Raw genomic sequence first — 17365 nt, 5'->3', positions numbered from 1 at the left:
TCACAATTTTACAATTTTAATTTTAGTGCTGTCTCGTAAGAATTTTGTAGGACGCGTTAAGAATGACAAAATATTCTCTGTATCTACTGGAACAGAGCCGCATAGCTTGTATTCCACTATTTGCATTCACACCTGGGCTGTGTATATATATTGCCTTGGTTTGGCTCTGTAATCATTAGTGGTTGTGGAACTAGTTTGGGCCCTACCTAAGCTGGTCGAACGTTTCGTTTGGGTCTGTACCCTAGCTGCACTGATGAGGCCTGGAAGGCCGAAACGGATCCGTCTGCAGATATTGGGATTTCTTCCAGTGGATGCTTAGTTTATTTTGTCATTATGATCGGATTTTCTCTACTGTTCCGTTTTAATTTTAATTTTAAATTGTTTTGCATTATATGGCCGTTTGCTGTTTTATGGGTTTTTCCCATTTGCATTTATATATATGTATGTATATAATTATATATATATATATATATATGTATGTATATAAATATATATATATATATATATATATATATATATATACATACATAGATACGTGCACATATACATACATATATACATATATATATATAAATACATATATACATATATATACATAGGCCTATATATATAGGCCTACATAAACTAATGGATAAATAATAACAGAACTCGAAATGGAACATGAAGTTTGGAAATAGTAAATACTATTCAAATAAGAGTTCAATCGAATGAATAATAATCACATTGCTCGAACACCTAAACCAACTGAGCCATTGGGCGTTGTTGAAACATGGAGGAATAAAATAGTTTTATTCCTCCATGTTTGGAAGTTCTAATCCGATTTGAAGAAATTGATTTCACAATCTACAGTATGCGGATACAATACTAGTATTCGAAGCACACCCGTAAACTAACAGAGATCAATGTGATACACTTTCTTTCTTTATTAATATTTGACCAGGAAGTTCCGCTCAGCATGGCTGATTTTCAGGGGAGCCCTCTCACATAAAACCTTACAAAATCCACAGTGTAATAGACAAGAAAAAAGTCCAAGAGGTTACTTCAATTTCTTGCAAAATGAGTCATGGACTAGCGAAGGAGCAAGTTCAACAACGCATCTAAAAACAAAGAGGAGTAACATGTATTGCCAACGGGAGGAAAGGTCCAACAATTTTCAAGTTAAGGTCCCCGAGAGGCCCACAGACGCGCGCCCTTTGGTCAATATTGTATATATAACGAATTCCTGTATTAAAAAGCATACGAATGAAATGAAGTACATAATGAAATATTTGAGACCAAACAACCCAACAGTTTAAAATAAAGACGCCCGCTTCTTAAGCATCAACAATAAGACAAGATCTCCGAAGATGTTTTATTATATAAGAATATTACACGAGAAGAGATATACTCTAAACACAATATTATACTGTGCTCAAATAACAACATGTTGTAATAATCGTATCAAGCATAGCTCATCGACAAAAAGTTTCTTTATTTCAGTTGTATGAAAACAAATTCTGGCGGGATTTACTATTTGGTCTCTCCTTGGCTATGACAGTAGGTTTTTCTTTTATTTTTCGCCCTTATTTAAATGTTTTTTCATTTAATGTTTTGAAATAATGTTTTGTATGCCCAAACTATTAAAAAAAATAATAATAATAATAAGAGTGTAAATTGATTATAAATAAATGGAAAAAATCCCAAAAAAATGGTCATGTAAAAAATAGACAAATAACTCGGCAAATAAAATATTGTGCTAAAGGGCTTCTAAATAAGTTCATTTCAATTGAGAATTTAGATATGGGATGGCACTCATTTTAGCCATGGTTGTTATAATTTAGAATTCAGAATGTAATGAATGACTGACCAATCTATGGGCTAAATGTTGATACCAACATCATACAAATCCATTGAGTAAATCATGAGTTATGAGCATAAATGTTAACCCCCATCCCAAAAACTGTTGTTGATTACAAATTTCTAGGATTATAACACAATGACAGTAGTACATTTAATCAGTTTATACATTTTTCTTGTTAATATCATTCTTTTATATTCCATATGAATGCACAAGGAAATGAACATCAATATTTTTTTATCAACTGTATTCAACATTCAGACAATCTTAATTCCAACATTAGCAGTTGAAATCCGGAAGGTGAAAGACACTCCTTAACATTGTTAAACCTTATGATCAGTTAGAATACGTGTACTGTATGTCCGGTATAATTTCCTTCAAGAATTTATGGATAATAATAAAACATCGTTCTCTAGTTCTCACTTGACCCAGGAGCTTCAGGACGTTTGGAAGCAAAATGCGTCGGTTAATCTACATATTGATATGTCTATTTATCCCTTATGTCGTGATGGGTAAGTTGTATAATTATTTTAACTACAATTCAGCTAATTCACCATGGGTTAACGATTTTGTTTCAGGGCGTTAAATTGCACATTATGCTATGTGATCCAGAACAAAAAAATGTCGAACTTAATTGAATAAATTTCTTTAAATTTCTACTGGTTATCAACTTCGTGTTGGTTATATAAACTGCTAATGGTCATGTGAGCATATAAATAATATAAACGGTATCTAGCCGCACACGGAGTACTCAAGAACGATGAATGCGGGTTTGTGCTTGCATGTAGATGTTCTTTAATAACGATGTGAGTTGAAATATAAAACAGTTATGATAATGAAATTAAGGGGCGTTTATTGGAGCTTTACGTACCGGTATCCATTCTACACCAAAACAAAATAAACTTCTCCCTCGAATAAACAATAACGCTTCCCTCGAATAAACATTCCTTCAAAAGCCACTCTCAACAATAAACGCCCCAGGGCTTTTATTCGAGTGTTTTTTTTTTTTTAAATATTAAATTTATTATATTATAAAATTTAAACATAGTATATAGATGTGTATAAGAGACAGGTATAAGCCTAAAGTGATACATAAAAAAAAAACATTAAAAGAAGTGGAATTAGGACCTCAACGTGTGAATATCTCTTTATATTGAAGCCTTAAATGATAAATTTAAATAAGAATTAACTAATAATAATAACTTAAGAATAATAGTTGAATAATATTTAAAGAATAATAATAATAATATAATAATAATAATAATAATAATAATAATAATAATAATAATAATAATAATAATAATAATAATAATGTTACGGTTATTCTGCAGTTGATGGATACGATCTACCGTGGGGGCGTTTGTTCGCGTTGTTGCACACTAAAATAATACAGACTTCGCTTGACTTGTAAAACTTTGATAGCAAACTTTAATTCTTGTATCTGTATAAATGGATTTAAAGGGAAAACTATTGATTAGTTTTCTCAGATGATAATGAAGATTATGACTCGGCAACAATATGTGATAGAATGACAGTGTTCTCAATATGATGACACGTTTAAACATATCATAATCGAATCAAAACAAATTATTAAAGCAACAGAATTAAAGTATCAAATATGATAAATCGGACACGTTAAAAAACCGTTAATGTTAAAATACTAAAACGTATTGAGAACTTGAATAATTAATACAGGGTATATTGCGATATGTTCTAAATCAATGATCAACTGTATTAAATAATAATAAGCCTATCGTGCATAAAGCTTAAATATACAGACTAATTAATCGCTGATCTTAGTGCAACGCAAGTACACTACAATACAATAACCCTCCGTTCGGTCAGTTGGTAATCATTTGTCAAGATAATGCTTGTAAAAGTTTCAACATTAACTGTACTATTAAACGTCAAGGTAACTATGAACTATATCTAAATTCTAATAAGAAACATGTTCTACAATATTTAACATCGAAAATAATAATAATAATAATAACGAATGTATTAAAGCTTTTTATAAACATTAAGTTCATACTACATCAAGTGTTAAAGAACACAAAATAATAGCTTTAAAGTCAGCGAATGCTTCACTAAACAAACAGGCATAATCATACAGCAGAAAGCTAACCCTCCGTTTATACCACGATATATAACGCCTGAGATTAGGTTCCTTTAATCAATTAACTAATTCCATGGTTTTTAATTGTATGTGAATACAATTAAACAAGTTAACAATTTAGTATCAAAAGAAATATAAACTTTCTACAGTATTTAGAGCAGTTTACTCCTAATCATATCAGTATAAAACCATAAAACATCACTGTGAAGCACCGATTATACATTCACATGGCAGTAACATTATTGCCATTATATTGTCATTATTCATGTTAAAATAAGGAATAACGATGAAGTGCGTTTCTTAATGAAATGAAGGAGGTGAAAATCCTATGGACTAAAGATAAACTATTGCTTTCCAAGTCTAAAGCTTTATGACCTATGCAGTAAATATCATTATATAATCTACAGCCTAACTGACTCAATCATTTTTCTACTCCATGAATTAGGCCTCTGTTAGTGTTAAAGGACCCAACGTATCCCGTAGTCTACTAAAAATTACTCTAATACAAAGATTTTATCACTTATCTAGATTCTAGTGTCTAAATGGACTCTACAGTAAGGGAAAAAATATATATTTTCCTTATACTATAAATATTGAAAATGAAACCTTTGAATGTTTTGTGTCAATAAAACAAGCAGATACAACTCCATCAAGTATAACTGTCGAAGAAGACTGTGGAATGCCAACGATCAACGTAAACACTGTAGTAAATGTCAACTACCGATATGACTTGGACAGGGTGGCTCATTTGGACACCAAGTTCCCTTCTGGGACCATACTGATAACGCGGTGCTATGATATCGGTAAATATCAACTCATTAATGGAGGAGAAAGAGTCTGTACGGATGGAAGTTGGACAGGGTTCCCAGCTACATGTAGTAAGTTCCACTTTTGCTTATTTTTCATAATTGTATCATTATAATTTAATTCACTACAATTATATCGTTATTGATGTTAATCTCTCATTTATTATTATTATTTTTATTATTGCTCTGATTATTTTTTATTATTATCTTTATTATTATTATTATTATTATATTATTGTTATTATTATTATTATTATTATTATTATTATTATTATTATTATTATTATTATTATTATTATTATGTTTTCGCCATTATGCTTATTATTGTTTCTCTGGTAGGTAACTTTCACAGGGACATGTTCCCTTTTTTGCCTACCAGACTCATTACGTTTTGAGTTTTTAGTAAAATGTTATTATGAATTATGAATTATAATATTTCATGGCGTAATATTAGTTTGCTTACGAATGCTTGTAAGAAATAAAATGTACAGCTAATCTTAAAACAGTGTTAAATTATTTTCAAAATGCCATGAGATTATTATTGCGTCAAAAATATTTAACTCCATTTATCTTTTGCCAACGACAATAATAGGCCTATCTGAGCTTTTGATATGTAACCTACGTATAAGAGTAGTTCGTTAATTTGGATACTTTTAATGGCATATAACAATCAACTCTAGCCACGGTGATCATCTTAAATACACCCACATGTACAAACATACATCGAAATACACCCATATGCTAGAACAAATTCTTTTAAAATATTCTGTGTTTCATCTTTTTTCCCCACGCTCTTGAGAGGAACCGTACCCTACCTGTAAAAACTAGGGATTTATTATATTTCCAATAAGTTCTATACTTATTTCATATCTATTATTCAGGCAAATTTTTATTGGTTTTTTAATGTTACAGATTTTAAATTTTATTAATTGTACATTTTATTGTGTAATCGGAATAGTGCACCAGGAAACCCACTAGATAGTGATTTGGTCCAATTTTAGTAATCCTGACTCGTCCTGTTTCTGATGTGTTATGCTTATATTATTTTGTATTCTAACCGGCTTTTGTTTTTGTGTATTTTATTGAGACAAAATAAATGAAATGAAACTATGCAGGTTGTTATAACCAAATAGAAGGAGCGAACACCGTCGCGTCTATGTGCGCGCCAAATGATTGAACAGGTCTATTACGTCACCCAAATAATATGATACAAGTTAAATTTGAAGTTACTACGTGATATGCTTAGTTCACATTTTACAATACATCTGTACTCGTAAGATAGAGGGGTATGTCGGCGTACAGATTGACTATAAGCCTATATCGTTCGAATCTGCACTGCTAGTTCAATTCAATTCCATTTTGTTCACATAGGCCCAATGCATTTATTACAAATAAGAATAGCATAGAATAGGTTTATGCATTCATATCTAGAGATTTCATATAAGCAAATTACAGACTTTAAGCCTGGTACCACCAGAAATATAAATAATGAATGTTGGTAACAATACACTTTTGTAACGTTTTCTTTGTACACGGGTAACAAGAAGTAACAAGACACTACAAATACTACAACAAAAAATTGAATCATTGTCGAAATCATGGGAAGGACAAGGACATTAGTCGTCACGGTTAAATAATTGTGTATCTGTTGTGCACAATTTGACACTTTTGCATATATTTTGTTTAAACCATTCTTGAAAAAAAATATAATAGCTTGATTATGACTTACATTGGTGAGGTATATTCATTCAATATTCCAGGGCCAGGCCTACATTGCAATTAACAAAAAATAGAAATATGATAGGCCTATAATATGAAAAAACAAAACAGCATATTGGCAACTAAAAAAATACGGAAAATGACATCAAAATTGGTCAAACGCAAATCATACATCAAAATGTGAGACATAGGTTGCACGATTAATTGTGCTCACTTTTTTGGCTTTTAATCTATATTAATCTCTTTGTCAACTTCTCATTCAATTAATCATTTATTGTTCAATTTAGTATAGTTTCTTTAATAATCTAGCCTAGGTGCGGCCTAGGGAAAGAGAGGCTATGGTTAGAACGAATTCCTTTGTATGTTGATTTAGAAAATTACTGAATGAGTGAATGGATGACTGAATGTAGGCCTATGTATGAATGAACGAATGAATAAACAAATGAAAGAATGAAAGAATTCATCATGAATTATATCAGATACTCTTACTTTTTATCAAGTCATTGCCTTCAATTTGATTTACCAGATTGGTTAGACAATAGAATTCGATTTGTTAAATATGGAAAGTACAAAACGCTCCCACGTCAAGTTGCACCGAACAGTTCCTATATCATGAATATTGAGGAGGGCGCAAAACTAAAAGTTGAATGTGGAGTCAAAGATGACGCTGAGCTTCGTTTTGAGCCTTTTACTGGTAGCACTCAACTACAGGTTCATGGAGATAGAATATTGATTGGTTCAAAGAAGATATATTATGTAATTGACTCACTTGAACATTCTGGAATCTACACCTGCTGGGATAAAGACAACCAAGACGCCCCGCCTATAAAAGTGGAGGTTCGGGTGGTTGATCGTAAGTATTACATACATCGACTCCTATTTCAAAATAATCAGAGTGTACTGCAATGTTATTTAGCATAACGTAGTTGAACAAACCATTATGCACTGTATACACGTAAAGTTAAAGTTAAAGGGTCATCTTCATGGACATAGCTATAATGAGGGGACATTTTAACACAGATCGCGATGTGTGTAATTTACTGAACCAATACACTGTATTTGGACAATACTGATCACTATTATATTATTATTTTATATACTTAGATAAGATAAGATCTATTGGTTCTCTCTTTTATAACAGAGGAACACTCTCGCGCAGGGGAGGTTCGACCCGTACAACAGTTACAAAACAACAACTGACAATATATAAAAATTGATTATTGAAAAGATAAATGAGTAAAGAAAAAATACTGGACAAGCAAAAGAAATGTTACTCTCATTATTCTGTAGTAATTAAGGAATAACTTAATTTACAAAAAAAGATATTGAGAAAGAAAAAAAAATATAGAATTCAATTAAAGAATATAAAGTAAATAAATAAATAAAAATGACAACAAATATAAGTTTATAAGTATAGTAAATAACATAAAATTTAAATATTGGTGGTAATGTTTTTCATTAGTTCAGTTCTTTCAGTCATTGATTTTGTTAAACATGTTTTACAATGGTTATCAAATATGTTACAAATTTCAATATTCTGGTATGCATTAAAAATATTATCTAAAAGTAAGTGGTGCCTAAATTCACATGAACCTTCTTAATTTTCTATACACTCCTATATTTTATTCTGAAAGATGAGTTTCTTTCTTTCTCCCCTTTAGTACCATGCTTCCTGTCATCGTATATATGCTGAAAGGAACAAAATTAAAAATAAATATAATCAATATGAAATGAGTTTGATTTGCTATACAATGAGACATGATTATCTAGCAGATCCTTTTAGCTAACTTTTGATATGAAAATTATTCTTCATTAATATTATGTTCACTTTTATAAAAAGTTAAAAATAATAATGATAATATACCGTAAGCATTTATATAACACTTATATATAATTATTAAGTATACATCGTCCAAAATGTTAGTTTGTGTATAAGCCAATGTTTTTTTAGGAATTATTTTAAGATGTGCGGTGTTTCGTATTTCAGCTATTTACTGCTCACCTCCACCGACTTCTAATATTGAACATTTTATTTATTCAAAAATCGCTGATGGTATCAAGTTTCCACTGAATGCAGAGTTGACATATTTTTGCCCCCAACAATACAGCCTGATAGGTGAGACTAAGCTAAAATGTCTTTATGATGGACTTTGGGATTTTGAATTTCCGCATTGTATGTGTAAGTATACATTTACAGTTTTATTAAACAACATAGGGCCTACCTATATCAATTTGATTTATATACAGTCATTATAATGATAATCATAATTACTACGAGAAGCGGATCACCAATTTGTTTAAAACTATCCTTTGCAAAATAATATTAAATAGGCAACCAAAGTATTATTGCTATACTACGTGTAATTTGTTTAAAATGTTCAACTATTTATTTGCGCAAATCAAACGCGTTGGTTCATGCACATTCACATTGCTAACGGAGTGTTTTGCTTCAGCGAAATCAGTAGTTAGACCTGTTTCTACTTTTTGTTGCAAAGCGGAAAAATGCGAACAAGCGAACTTTAGCCTAGCGTAATTATTCGACCGACCAATCAGCAACACTGAAATCTGTAGGCGATAACGTGTAGCGATTGTATGGAAATCCAGCTTTACATCACTAGATTGTTTTAAACTAGATGTTAGTTTTATCGCTGGAGTCCCTGTAAATTCAGTTTTAACTACTGTACTTACGTTTCGCAGCTTTGTCGTGTGAAAGTCCACCATTGGACATTGACCATGGGATTGTAATAGGAAGTGGAAATGCCATGGATACAGAAATTGGAATTTACTGTGAAACTGGTTTTCATATACCAGGCACGGAGGAAGGAAAGCTTAAAAGCGTATGCACAGACGGAGAATGGGTGCCAGCTTTACCTTCGGATTGTAAAAATAGTAAGTAATCCGAAGACAGGACAATGTAAAAAAACCGTAATATTGCACTTGATTTGTCTTCATCTAATTGTGTAAATGCTGTACATTTCAGCAATATCAAAGCATTAAAGTGGATGAGTTTCTGATGATAACAATGACGGTGCATTTCATATTTTCTGTCAGTTTGTTTACAAATGGACAAAACGTATGTTTTGAATTGATTGAATAATTAGAACATTCATACTCATATTTGTATTTATTTCATTACTATGTTACAAGCAATGCCGTATTGGGACAGTTGGGACAGTCCCACACAATTTTTCTAATGGGTCCATAAAGAATGGGTCCACATTTTTAAAAATCGGTCTAAATTATGCAGTTTTATGCATAAATGAGTAAACTTTAAAATGTGTAAACTTTTAAAAAAAATGAGTCCAGATTTTTCATATTTCTGCGTAAAATAGGTCCACATTATTTGAATTTACGCATAAAGTGGGTCACCCTGATATTGTCCCGCACTCTTTGAAAATCCTGGCTACGGTATTGCTTACAAGGCACAGCTGTAGGTACAAGGTGCCAATGAATGCGACAATAAACACGGCAGTGGCAGAAATTAAAAATATACAGATTTTATATAAACAAAAATGATAAAAATATAATAATAATAATAATAATAATAATAATAATAATAATAATATTAATAATAATATTAATAATAGTAATAATACGTATTCTTTGTATTTACATAATCTCCCTTTTATAAACATTGTACTTAATTTATTTTTATAGCAACTAAATGTGAAAATGTGCCTGTAAACATTGCAAATGGCTTTATTGTAATGAAAGATGACACAAATGGAACATCCGTGACAATAATCTGTAATAAAGACGCCTTTGTCACAGGAACTAACGATACCAGGACCACCATTCGTTGCGTTGATGGAAAATGGGATCATCCATTCCCATCATCATGTATGTAGGACAATATAAGCTAATGTCTGATCAGTAATAACAGTACTTTTTACTAGAACTTTTACTACTGATGTGTACAACAGCCGACCTTTCCACTAAGACACGCTCCTTGGATATTGTTGCTATGGTCCCGTAAAACGATAGCGTAAAAAAATGTAGCGCTGTAGAACACTGTCAGTTAGTAAGTTTGATTGTCATGCCGGAAAGGTCCATTCCAAGTTCTTTTCAACTATTTTAATAACGATAATAAAAATAATATTATGCGCCAAATTAGAAAATGATCAGTAGAGATAGTGGTCCCAACCACTGATCTATACAAAGAGAAAAGAAGTGTGTTGGGATGAAAGAATACCTCTGCAGTTTGTACACACTAGATTTCATCATTAGTTGCATGGTTACAATAGGAGTTGTATAGGCAGGGTACCGTAAAACCTTGAATAGAAGCTGGGCTTCTTTGTTTTTTAGGAATATTGAATTTCCTTCTTTTCGAGATGGGATTTTTTTTCTAAGTGGGCTTCCTTTCGAGATTACTTTTGCAAACTAAATAGGGGGTCTCTTTTCAAATGAATGCTGTAAATATTTGGAATTGCTACTATACGGCATTTGGCTTCTTTTCAAGATAAGTTTCTTTTCGAGATTACTTTTGCAGATTAAAGAAGGGCATTTTTTGAGGTCGGCTTGTTCTCGATTAAATCCATTGAGCTTCTATTTGAGGGTTTACGGTACTTGAAATACTTATTTTCTTTTTTGCACTTAATCAAGTCCCACTGCATTAAATTATTATACACATGGTAGTTATAACTCACTTCATTTTCATGTTTGCTTATCAGGTAAAGAACCAACATGTCCACCTCCTCCATTAACATTATGGAATGGTATTGTCAGAAGGCAAGGCAATACATTATTATACATTTGTGATGACGGTTACTATATACCCACTACATCAGACGTGGAACTCGTAGTAACATGTGAAAATGAAGAGTGGGATAAAGACTTCCCAGTAGGGTGTGTTGGTAAGTATGTATATATGATATTTATAATATACCATAACTTATGATTTATTATATGATAACAGTCTGGTGGAGGACCATACATTACTTATTACTTATATAATTTATAAAATTAATTTAGTAATTATAATTAATGTAATTTTGTAAATATTTAAATCTAATGAAATTTAATGAAATATAATATTACTAAATAATTATTATATCTAGTCTCTAGGTTTAAATAGACCTAATGTAATTAGAAAATGAAGTATCTGTAAAAAAGTTAAGAAAAATATCTACTTTTATTAGTTTGGTAAGAAAAATCCTCTTTTTTTCAGATTCTGAAGAAGGGTTACTAAATTTGAATTGTAAGTTTAGTTCATTTTTACATGCAGACAGTAGTTCAAATTCAAATTTCCAGTTTTCTATTTGATGTCTGTTTTACTATAGAGAATTTCCTCTATGGATATGGGCCTAAGTCTTATCTTTTATAATATACTTATTTTGATCCTGTTAATCTCTCCCTTCAGGAGTTATTTTGAGGTCGGATTTACCTCCAGAACAGAACCACAAAGAAAATATACACAAAGTCAAGAAAAGGGATATAGGAATTACAAATATACGTAAATAAATATATCAAAAATATAATAAATCAATAATAATATTCAAAATAAATCTTCAATAACGTATAAAAAAGCCTAACTAAAAAAAAAACCATTAATAATTATTACAGCCCAAGTACAGGTAGCGGAAATAAAAAAAAATCATTAATCAGTAGGATTAATACCATGAAATGGTTTGTTCCGTTGTCGTGATGTTTATCTGATAATAATATAGTACTAATTATTTGGACTTACACCTTTATAGCAGTGACACACTTTGAGAATCAATGGTGGGTGCATCCGAAACACAAAACTTAAAGACAAATTATTACAATTCAGCAACTCACTGCGGAGCTTTCGGGTTTTTTTTATGTATATCTTTTGCACAACTTGTCGAAGATATTTTAATATTTTCTGCTAAGAATTATGAACAGCCCAAAAAGTATATATTTTTAAGTCATTGTTTGCATTAATAAATGTCTTATAATTCTAAGTTGTCATGTAATTCTCCTTGCAATTTCGAAATTTCGTCAGTGCGTACCGGTATAATGATATGTATTAGGGTACTTGGCAGAATAAAAGGAAATGGCAAATATTCTCATATCATAGGGTACATTTTCCATTATTATTAGGGCTCGATGATTAGGTGAGGGACGCTAGCTAGAACAATATGGTGATTTGAGGTGATTTTTAACTACTTAAGCGTGATTTATTTTGGGGCGGGGGCGACTAGGGTATGGGGACAGAGGTACTGGGTGAGGGAACCGAGGAATTTTGGGTGGGGGTGGCACCTTCTAGATACGACACTGTATATCCATATGCCTAACATACACAATATATCCAGGGAGATAGGCCTATATATCGACAGCAATTTGTTTTGTTTTGCTGATTCAATTTTTAAGCAATGTTTATTTTTTGTTGCAGCATTTTCTTCTTCCGATGATGAAAGCAACAAACCTGATGAAAGCCCACAATCTTCGGGAGAAACGGAGATTAAAATCGAGGAAAGGTATGTTACCCTATTTTCTATTGTTCTAATTTATGCAATGTATACCTACACTTGTGTTTGTCAACTGATTAGAAAGTTTTTGAAATAATAATCAGTGGCGTAACAGTTATGAGTTCTTCACACCTAGGGGCCGGGCCTATAATTAATTAACAATTTTTTTAAGACAATGGGCCCCAAATCGACCAAGTGGGTTAATTAATAAGCAGAAGGTGAAGAAAACATTAAATACGCCCTTAAAATTTCGCTCGTATCCCACTGTGGCCCTATACATGACCTCTAGGCTCTATATTAGAAAGGCGCTAAAAAGACCTAGCCAGGGGCATCAGGCCTCTCTGTCACGCAACTGATGATAATGTAAATGTTACTGATCCAAAATGTTTGACAAAGTTTGTAATAATGGGTTTGAAATATGCCCACATACTTTATGTCCAGGCCCGAAGACAGCATAACTTATATTAAATTTAAGATATCAGAAATATATTTGTTTCTCTTTCATTAAACCTAAGGTACATTCACTACTGGCAATGATAATGCAATGATGTATAAAAGGGACCGTTCCGCTTCATATTGTTACTAAGTTCTTTAAAAAAAAAACCACTGCGTAAACGTTTGTAAAAACTTGTGTATATATACATATATGTATTATCAGGGAACAGTGAAATTACAATAAATCATACAGCTTAATCAAAACATTACCGCAATATTGTTTAGAGTTTATCTATTATTTAACAAAAAAGTTAGATACTCGGAGATCCTATAGGCCTATTGTTGCCAAATGCTTATAAGAAAGGGTATTGATGGAGGTATATATATTGATCTCTGTTATTTGCCATGTATCAAAGACTAGTGATGTCCAACTACACATGCGCAAGAGTGCGAAGAATTAGTTGCTCTAATGTGATTTGAAATCCCAACAAAGCCTCAATGACCCAGTTGGTTAAGATCTGGAGGTAGGCGTCTTTATATAGACAGCAGAAGGTCTCTGATTCCAATCACGGTTGAGGCAACCTTTTCTTCCTACTCGCAGATTCCTTTCTTTAATGTTCAAAATTTATATATAGTTATAGCATTACCGCAAGATTGTTCAGAGTTTATTTTTAATACCGTATATGTTTCTAGCTTATCTGTAGCTCCACTATGTGTGAGCGTTTTAGTCAGTTGTATGAGAGAAAGTGCCTGGGGTTAAATCTGCACGTATATTCTATGGATCTCAATGGATATGAGAGGTCGCATGTTGGAATCCCGCCAGAGACATTTTTTCATATAACTGAACTAAAAAGGAACTTTTCGTTGAAGGGCTATGCTTGATACGATTATAACATCACGTTCCTATTTTAAGCACTGGTATTATTATTTATATATTTGTATATATTGTGTTCACGGTTTTGCGCAGCATAGCTCATTTGAATTATATATATACATATATATATATATATATATATATATATATATATTAAATAATATTCAAATCAAGTTTGCTATATATATATTATATAGGCCTAATATATATAATATATATATATTAAAGTACATATTATATATTATAGAAAATATATATTATAGAATATATGATAGTATAATTATAATTATTAATATTATTATTTTAGTGATTACAAACAATTGGCTAATCATATGACTCTGATTTGAAATTCTTGATTTTTTTATTCTTTTATTAGTTCGTCCAGTTCTTCGTAGGATAACTAAGGCGGAACCTATTTGTAATAGTACTGACCTGGAGATGACTATTTCCATCAGTGAATGGCTGAGACCAGCAGCAACAAAGCCCTCCAATGTGGAGTTGACTGTAGACATCGCATTAGTAGGAGACTGTTACTGTCCTTCGGGCTCACTAAACACTGAGTTGTTGATTTTCCTGCGCTATACTAAAGGAAGCTTTTCGTTGCTTAAATAATCTTACATTGGTGAACACACTACTACTTTGCAAAATTGGCCATAAAATTAATAACAAATAAATAGCCTCATGATGTCAGTCTCTGTTGCCCTAATATGATGGAATACAACAATATAATTTTTTAGCTTTTAATGTAAAAAAATCACAAAAAAAAAATCTCATTGTTTTCTAACAGAAATATAATTTGCTTTTATATTAGGGACTATTTTCATAATAAAAATTTAATGGGAAATTGTTTAGAGACTTTCATAGTAAAAACTGTATAAATCTGACAAAACACCATAATTGTTTAAAATTTTGTATCCCAATTGAAATAAATATTAAATATGATAAAATTTTGATCAATTTGAAAAATAATAAAATATGAGTAGCAAAAGTTGTAAAAAAAACTACTATCACAGAAAAACAACAGTAATGGTTAATTAATTAAATTACAAGTATAAAAATAGCTTTAACAACACAAAACTAGAATCTTTAGCGGATTTATGCTGGAATTAATATACGAAGTTAAACATCGTAACATGTTTTTGATCATAAATTTTAAGTTCCTTTTGTCTGTAGAGACCAAGCTGGAGACTCACCTTATTTCTTTTTAGTATGATATTATATTATTCAATTCAATAAATATCGCAACTAATCTCAAAACTGCTACTTTTACTTTACAGAATTGCAGGGTTGGCGTCAGTCGGGGAGGTTGCTTCGGGAGAGCTTCCCCTCCTCCTCCCCGCCCCGCCGGTGGAGAAAACCCACAATGAGTCGGGGAGAAATAAAATTATATGTATTTTTGACATATTATTAGACTATCTATAAAATTGATTAAATACAACTTTTAAACACCTAAATTTTCATATTTTTCGGGTTCTTCGCCCTGGTCCACTTTCGAAACATTTTGAGCGGCGCCCGACCACGCCCACTTTGCTCATGTAGGGAAACTCGCCCCCAATCCCATCAAAGTTAACACGAAAAAAATGTAATAATAGGTTCATAAAACTATTATTCAATATAGTAATTGAAAAATTTATATAAATCGGTTTATTTCTTCATAGTTATTCATAATTCATTAATACATTCATAATTAAATAATCAATTGAATTGATTATTATAGTAAATATAATTATTTGTGTAAAGTAATTATATTCATTTTTTAAATCTTGAAGTTAGCGCTTGCAAACATAAGAAATAACAATAATTACGCAGCTAAACGGTGATCACAACTAAATAGAGAACATAGATGCCATATTGTATACGTCATCAAAAAATAGAGGGCAAAATAAACATGAGATAAAAAAAAATCAAACATGAAATGGCTATATCCAGAATTTACTTATCGTTAATAGGTTGGAGTGCGTCCTCACTAGCCATCGCTGAATTGATAGAATGACGTACCGAAATTATTATCGTGATGAAAATGACGATGAACAGGAGGATGATGATTAAGACCTTGAAGATGATGATGAGGATGACGATGATAATGACGATAATAATAACGATATCACAGGACAGAATCAGTTACATTTCGATGAGTGAGCTTTATTCAGCAAACACTGCTAGGCCTACAGCTGAACCGTTCAAATAACATTAACAGTTTACTCGTGGGACTCATGGCACTTTCAAAATATTGTCGGCATAAAAATGCTGACAGATGTAAACATCTCGAGTGGGTCGAGATATAAAAATAGTTTATTTGTTTATCAATAATAAATTCCTCTATTCATCATATACCGTAATTAATTATCAATAAATAGTGTAAGAACATACATACATTACATCATTTATATAGCGCTATTTCTTGAAGATTAGATTTTTTTTTGTATTATGCCTATTACTAATATACTGTGACGATAAAATACCTCTAACAGAAGAAATCTGGAAAGTGAAACCCCCCCCCCAAAAAAAAACAAACAAAAAAACACACACACAAAAACAATGCAGATAAAACCAAGCACCACCCACCGTTCCCCAGCAATTTTAAGGCGCAAACAAAAATTAACAAAATTTATGAAATTAATAATCAATGTAATAATACATAATTATCTGAATAAATAACTAATTATGTATCATATTATGTATTATATAATCAACAATTCATAATTCATATATATAATAATTATGAATTCTAATATTCATGAAATATAATCAATATTATTCAATATTAATTATATATCATATTTGATTAACGAGATTATAAATAATTCATAATATATAAAATAATTCATAAGTAATCCATATCATAAAGTCAATAATTCCTAATTAATTAATAATATATTTTAAAAAAAACTTGCAGCAGCACAACACGATATGAAACGTAGCATGCTGAATATCACTTTCAGAAACCATACAAATAACACATCGACGAGGAACCAAACCAAAGTTACAGAAAGTTACAGACATAATGGAAATAATGAAAAAACAAATAATGGACATGGGCAGGACACTTCAGCCGAAGATTAGACGACAGAAGGAGTACAGTACTGACAGTTTGGGCGCGGTGTGAACACTATATACATACATACATACATACATATATATATATAT

General features: G+C 31.2%; 1 protein-coding gene across 2 annotated transcripts; it reads left to right on the top strand.

Moving 5' to 3' along the window:
- The first annotated feature begins 2236 nt into the window (after positions 1-2236).
- On the top strand, positions 2237-16134 carry LOC117101268 (sushi, von Willebrand factor type A, EGF and pentraxin domain-containing protein 1-like). 2 transcript variants are annotated; one of them, XM_033241237.1, is made up of 10 exons: positions 2237-2349; positions 4592-4831; positions 7005-7331; positions 8466-8657; positions 9176-9367; positions 10136-10318; positions 11149-11331; positions 11646-11675; positions 12834-12918; positions 14595-16134. In XM_033241237.1, exons 1-10 carry the CDS (start codon positions 2295-2297, stop codon positions 14611-14613), a joined length of 1506 nt encoding a protein of 501 aa, XP_033097128.1. In that variant the 5' UTR covers positions 2237-2294; the 3' UTR covers positions 14614-16134. The 2 variants fall into 2 exon arrangements, with proteins under 2 accessions (XP_033097128.1, XP_033097120.1); XM_033241229.1 differs by having other exon boundaries at positions 2273-2349; positions 4589-4831.
- Positions 16135-17365: the final 1231 nt, after the last annotated feature.

Source organism: Anneissia japonica, unplaced genomic scaffold, assembly GCF_011630105.1.
Source record: "Anneissia japonica isolate Jap-2015-1 unplaced genomic scaffold, ASM1163010v1 scaffold1005_len2656397_cov198, whole genome shotgun sequence".
Taxonomy (NCBI): domain Eukaryota; kingdom Metazoa; phylum Echinodermata; class Crinoidea; order Comatulida; family Comatulidae; genus Anneissia; species Anneissia japonica.
Note: the sequence above shows the minus strand (reverse complement) of the source record. Positions and strands in the feature narration are given on the sequence as shown.

Coding starts and splice junctions, on each gene's coding strand:
- LOC117101268 (XM_033241229.1), top strand. CDS start 2,295: ATGCGTCGGTTAATCTACATATTGATATGTCTATTTATCCCTTATGTC. Junction 2,350..4,588: donor TATCCCTTATGTCGTGATGG/GTAAGTTGTATA, acceptor CAATAAAACAAG/CAGATACAACTCCATCAAGT. Junction 9,368..10,135: donor ACCTTCGGATTGTAAAAATA/GTAAGTAATCCG, acceptor TTATTTTTATAG/CAACTAAATGTGAAAATGTG.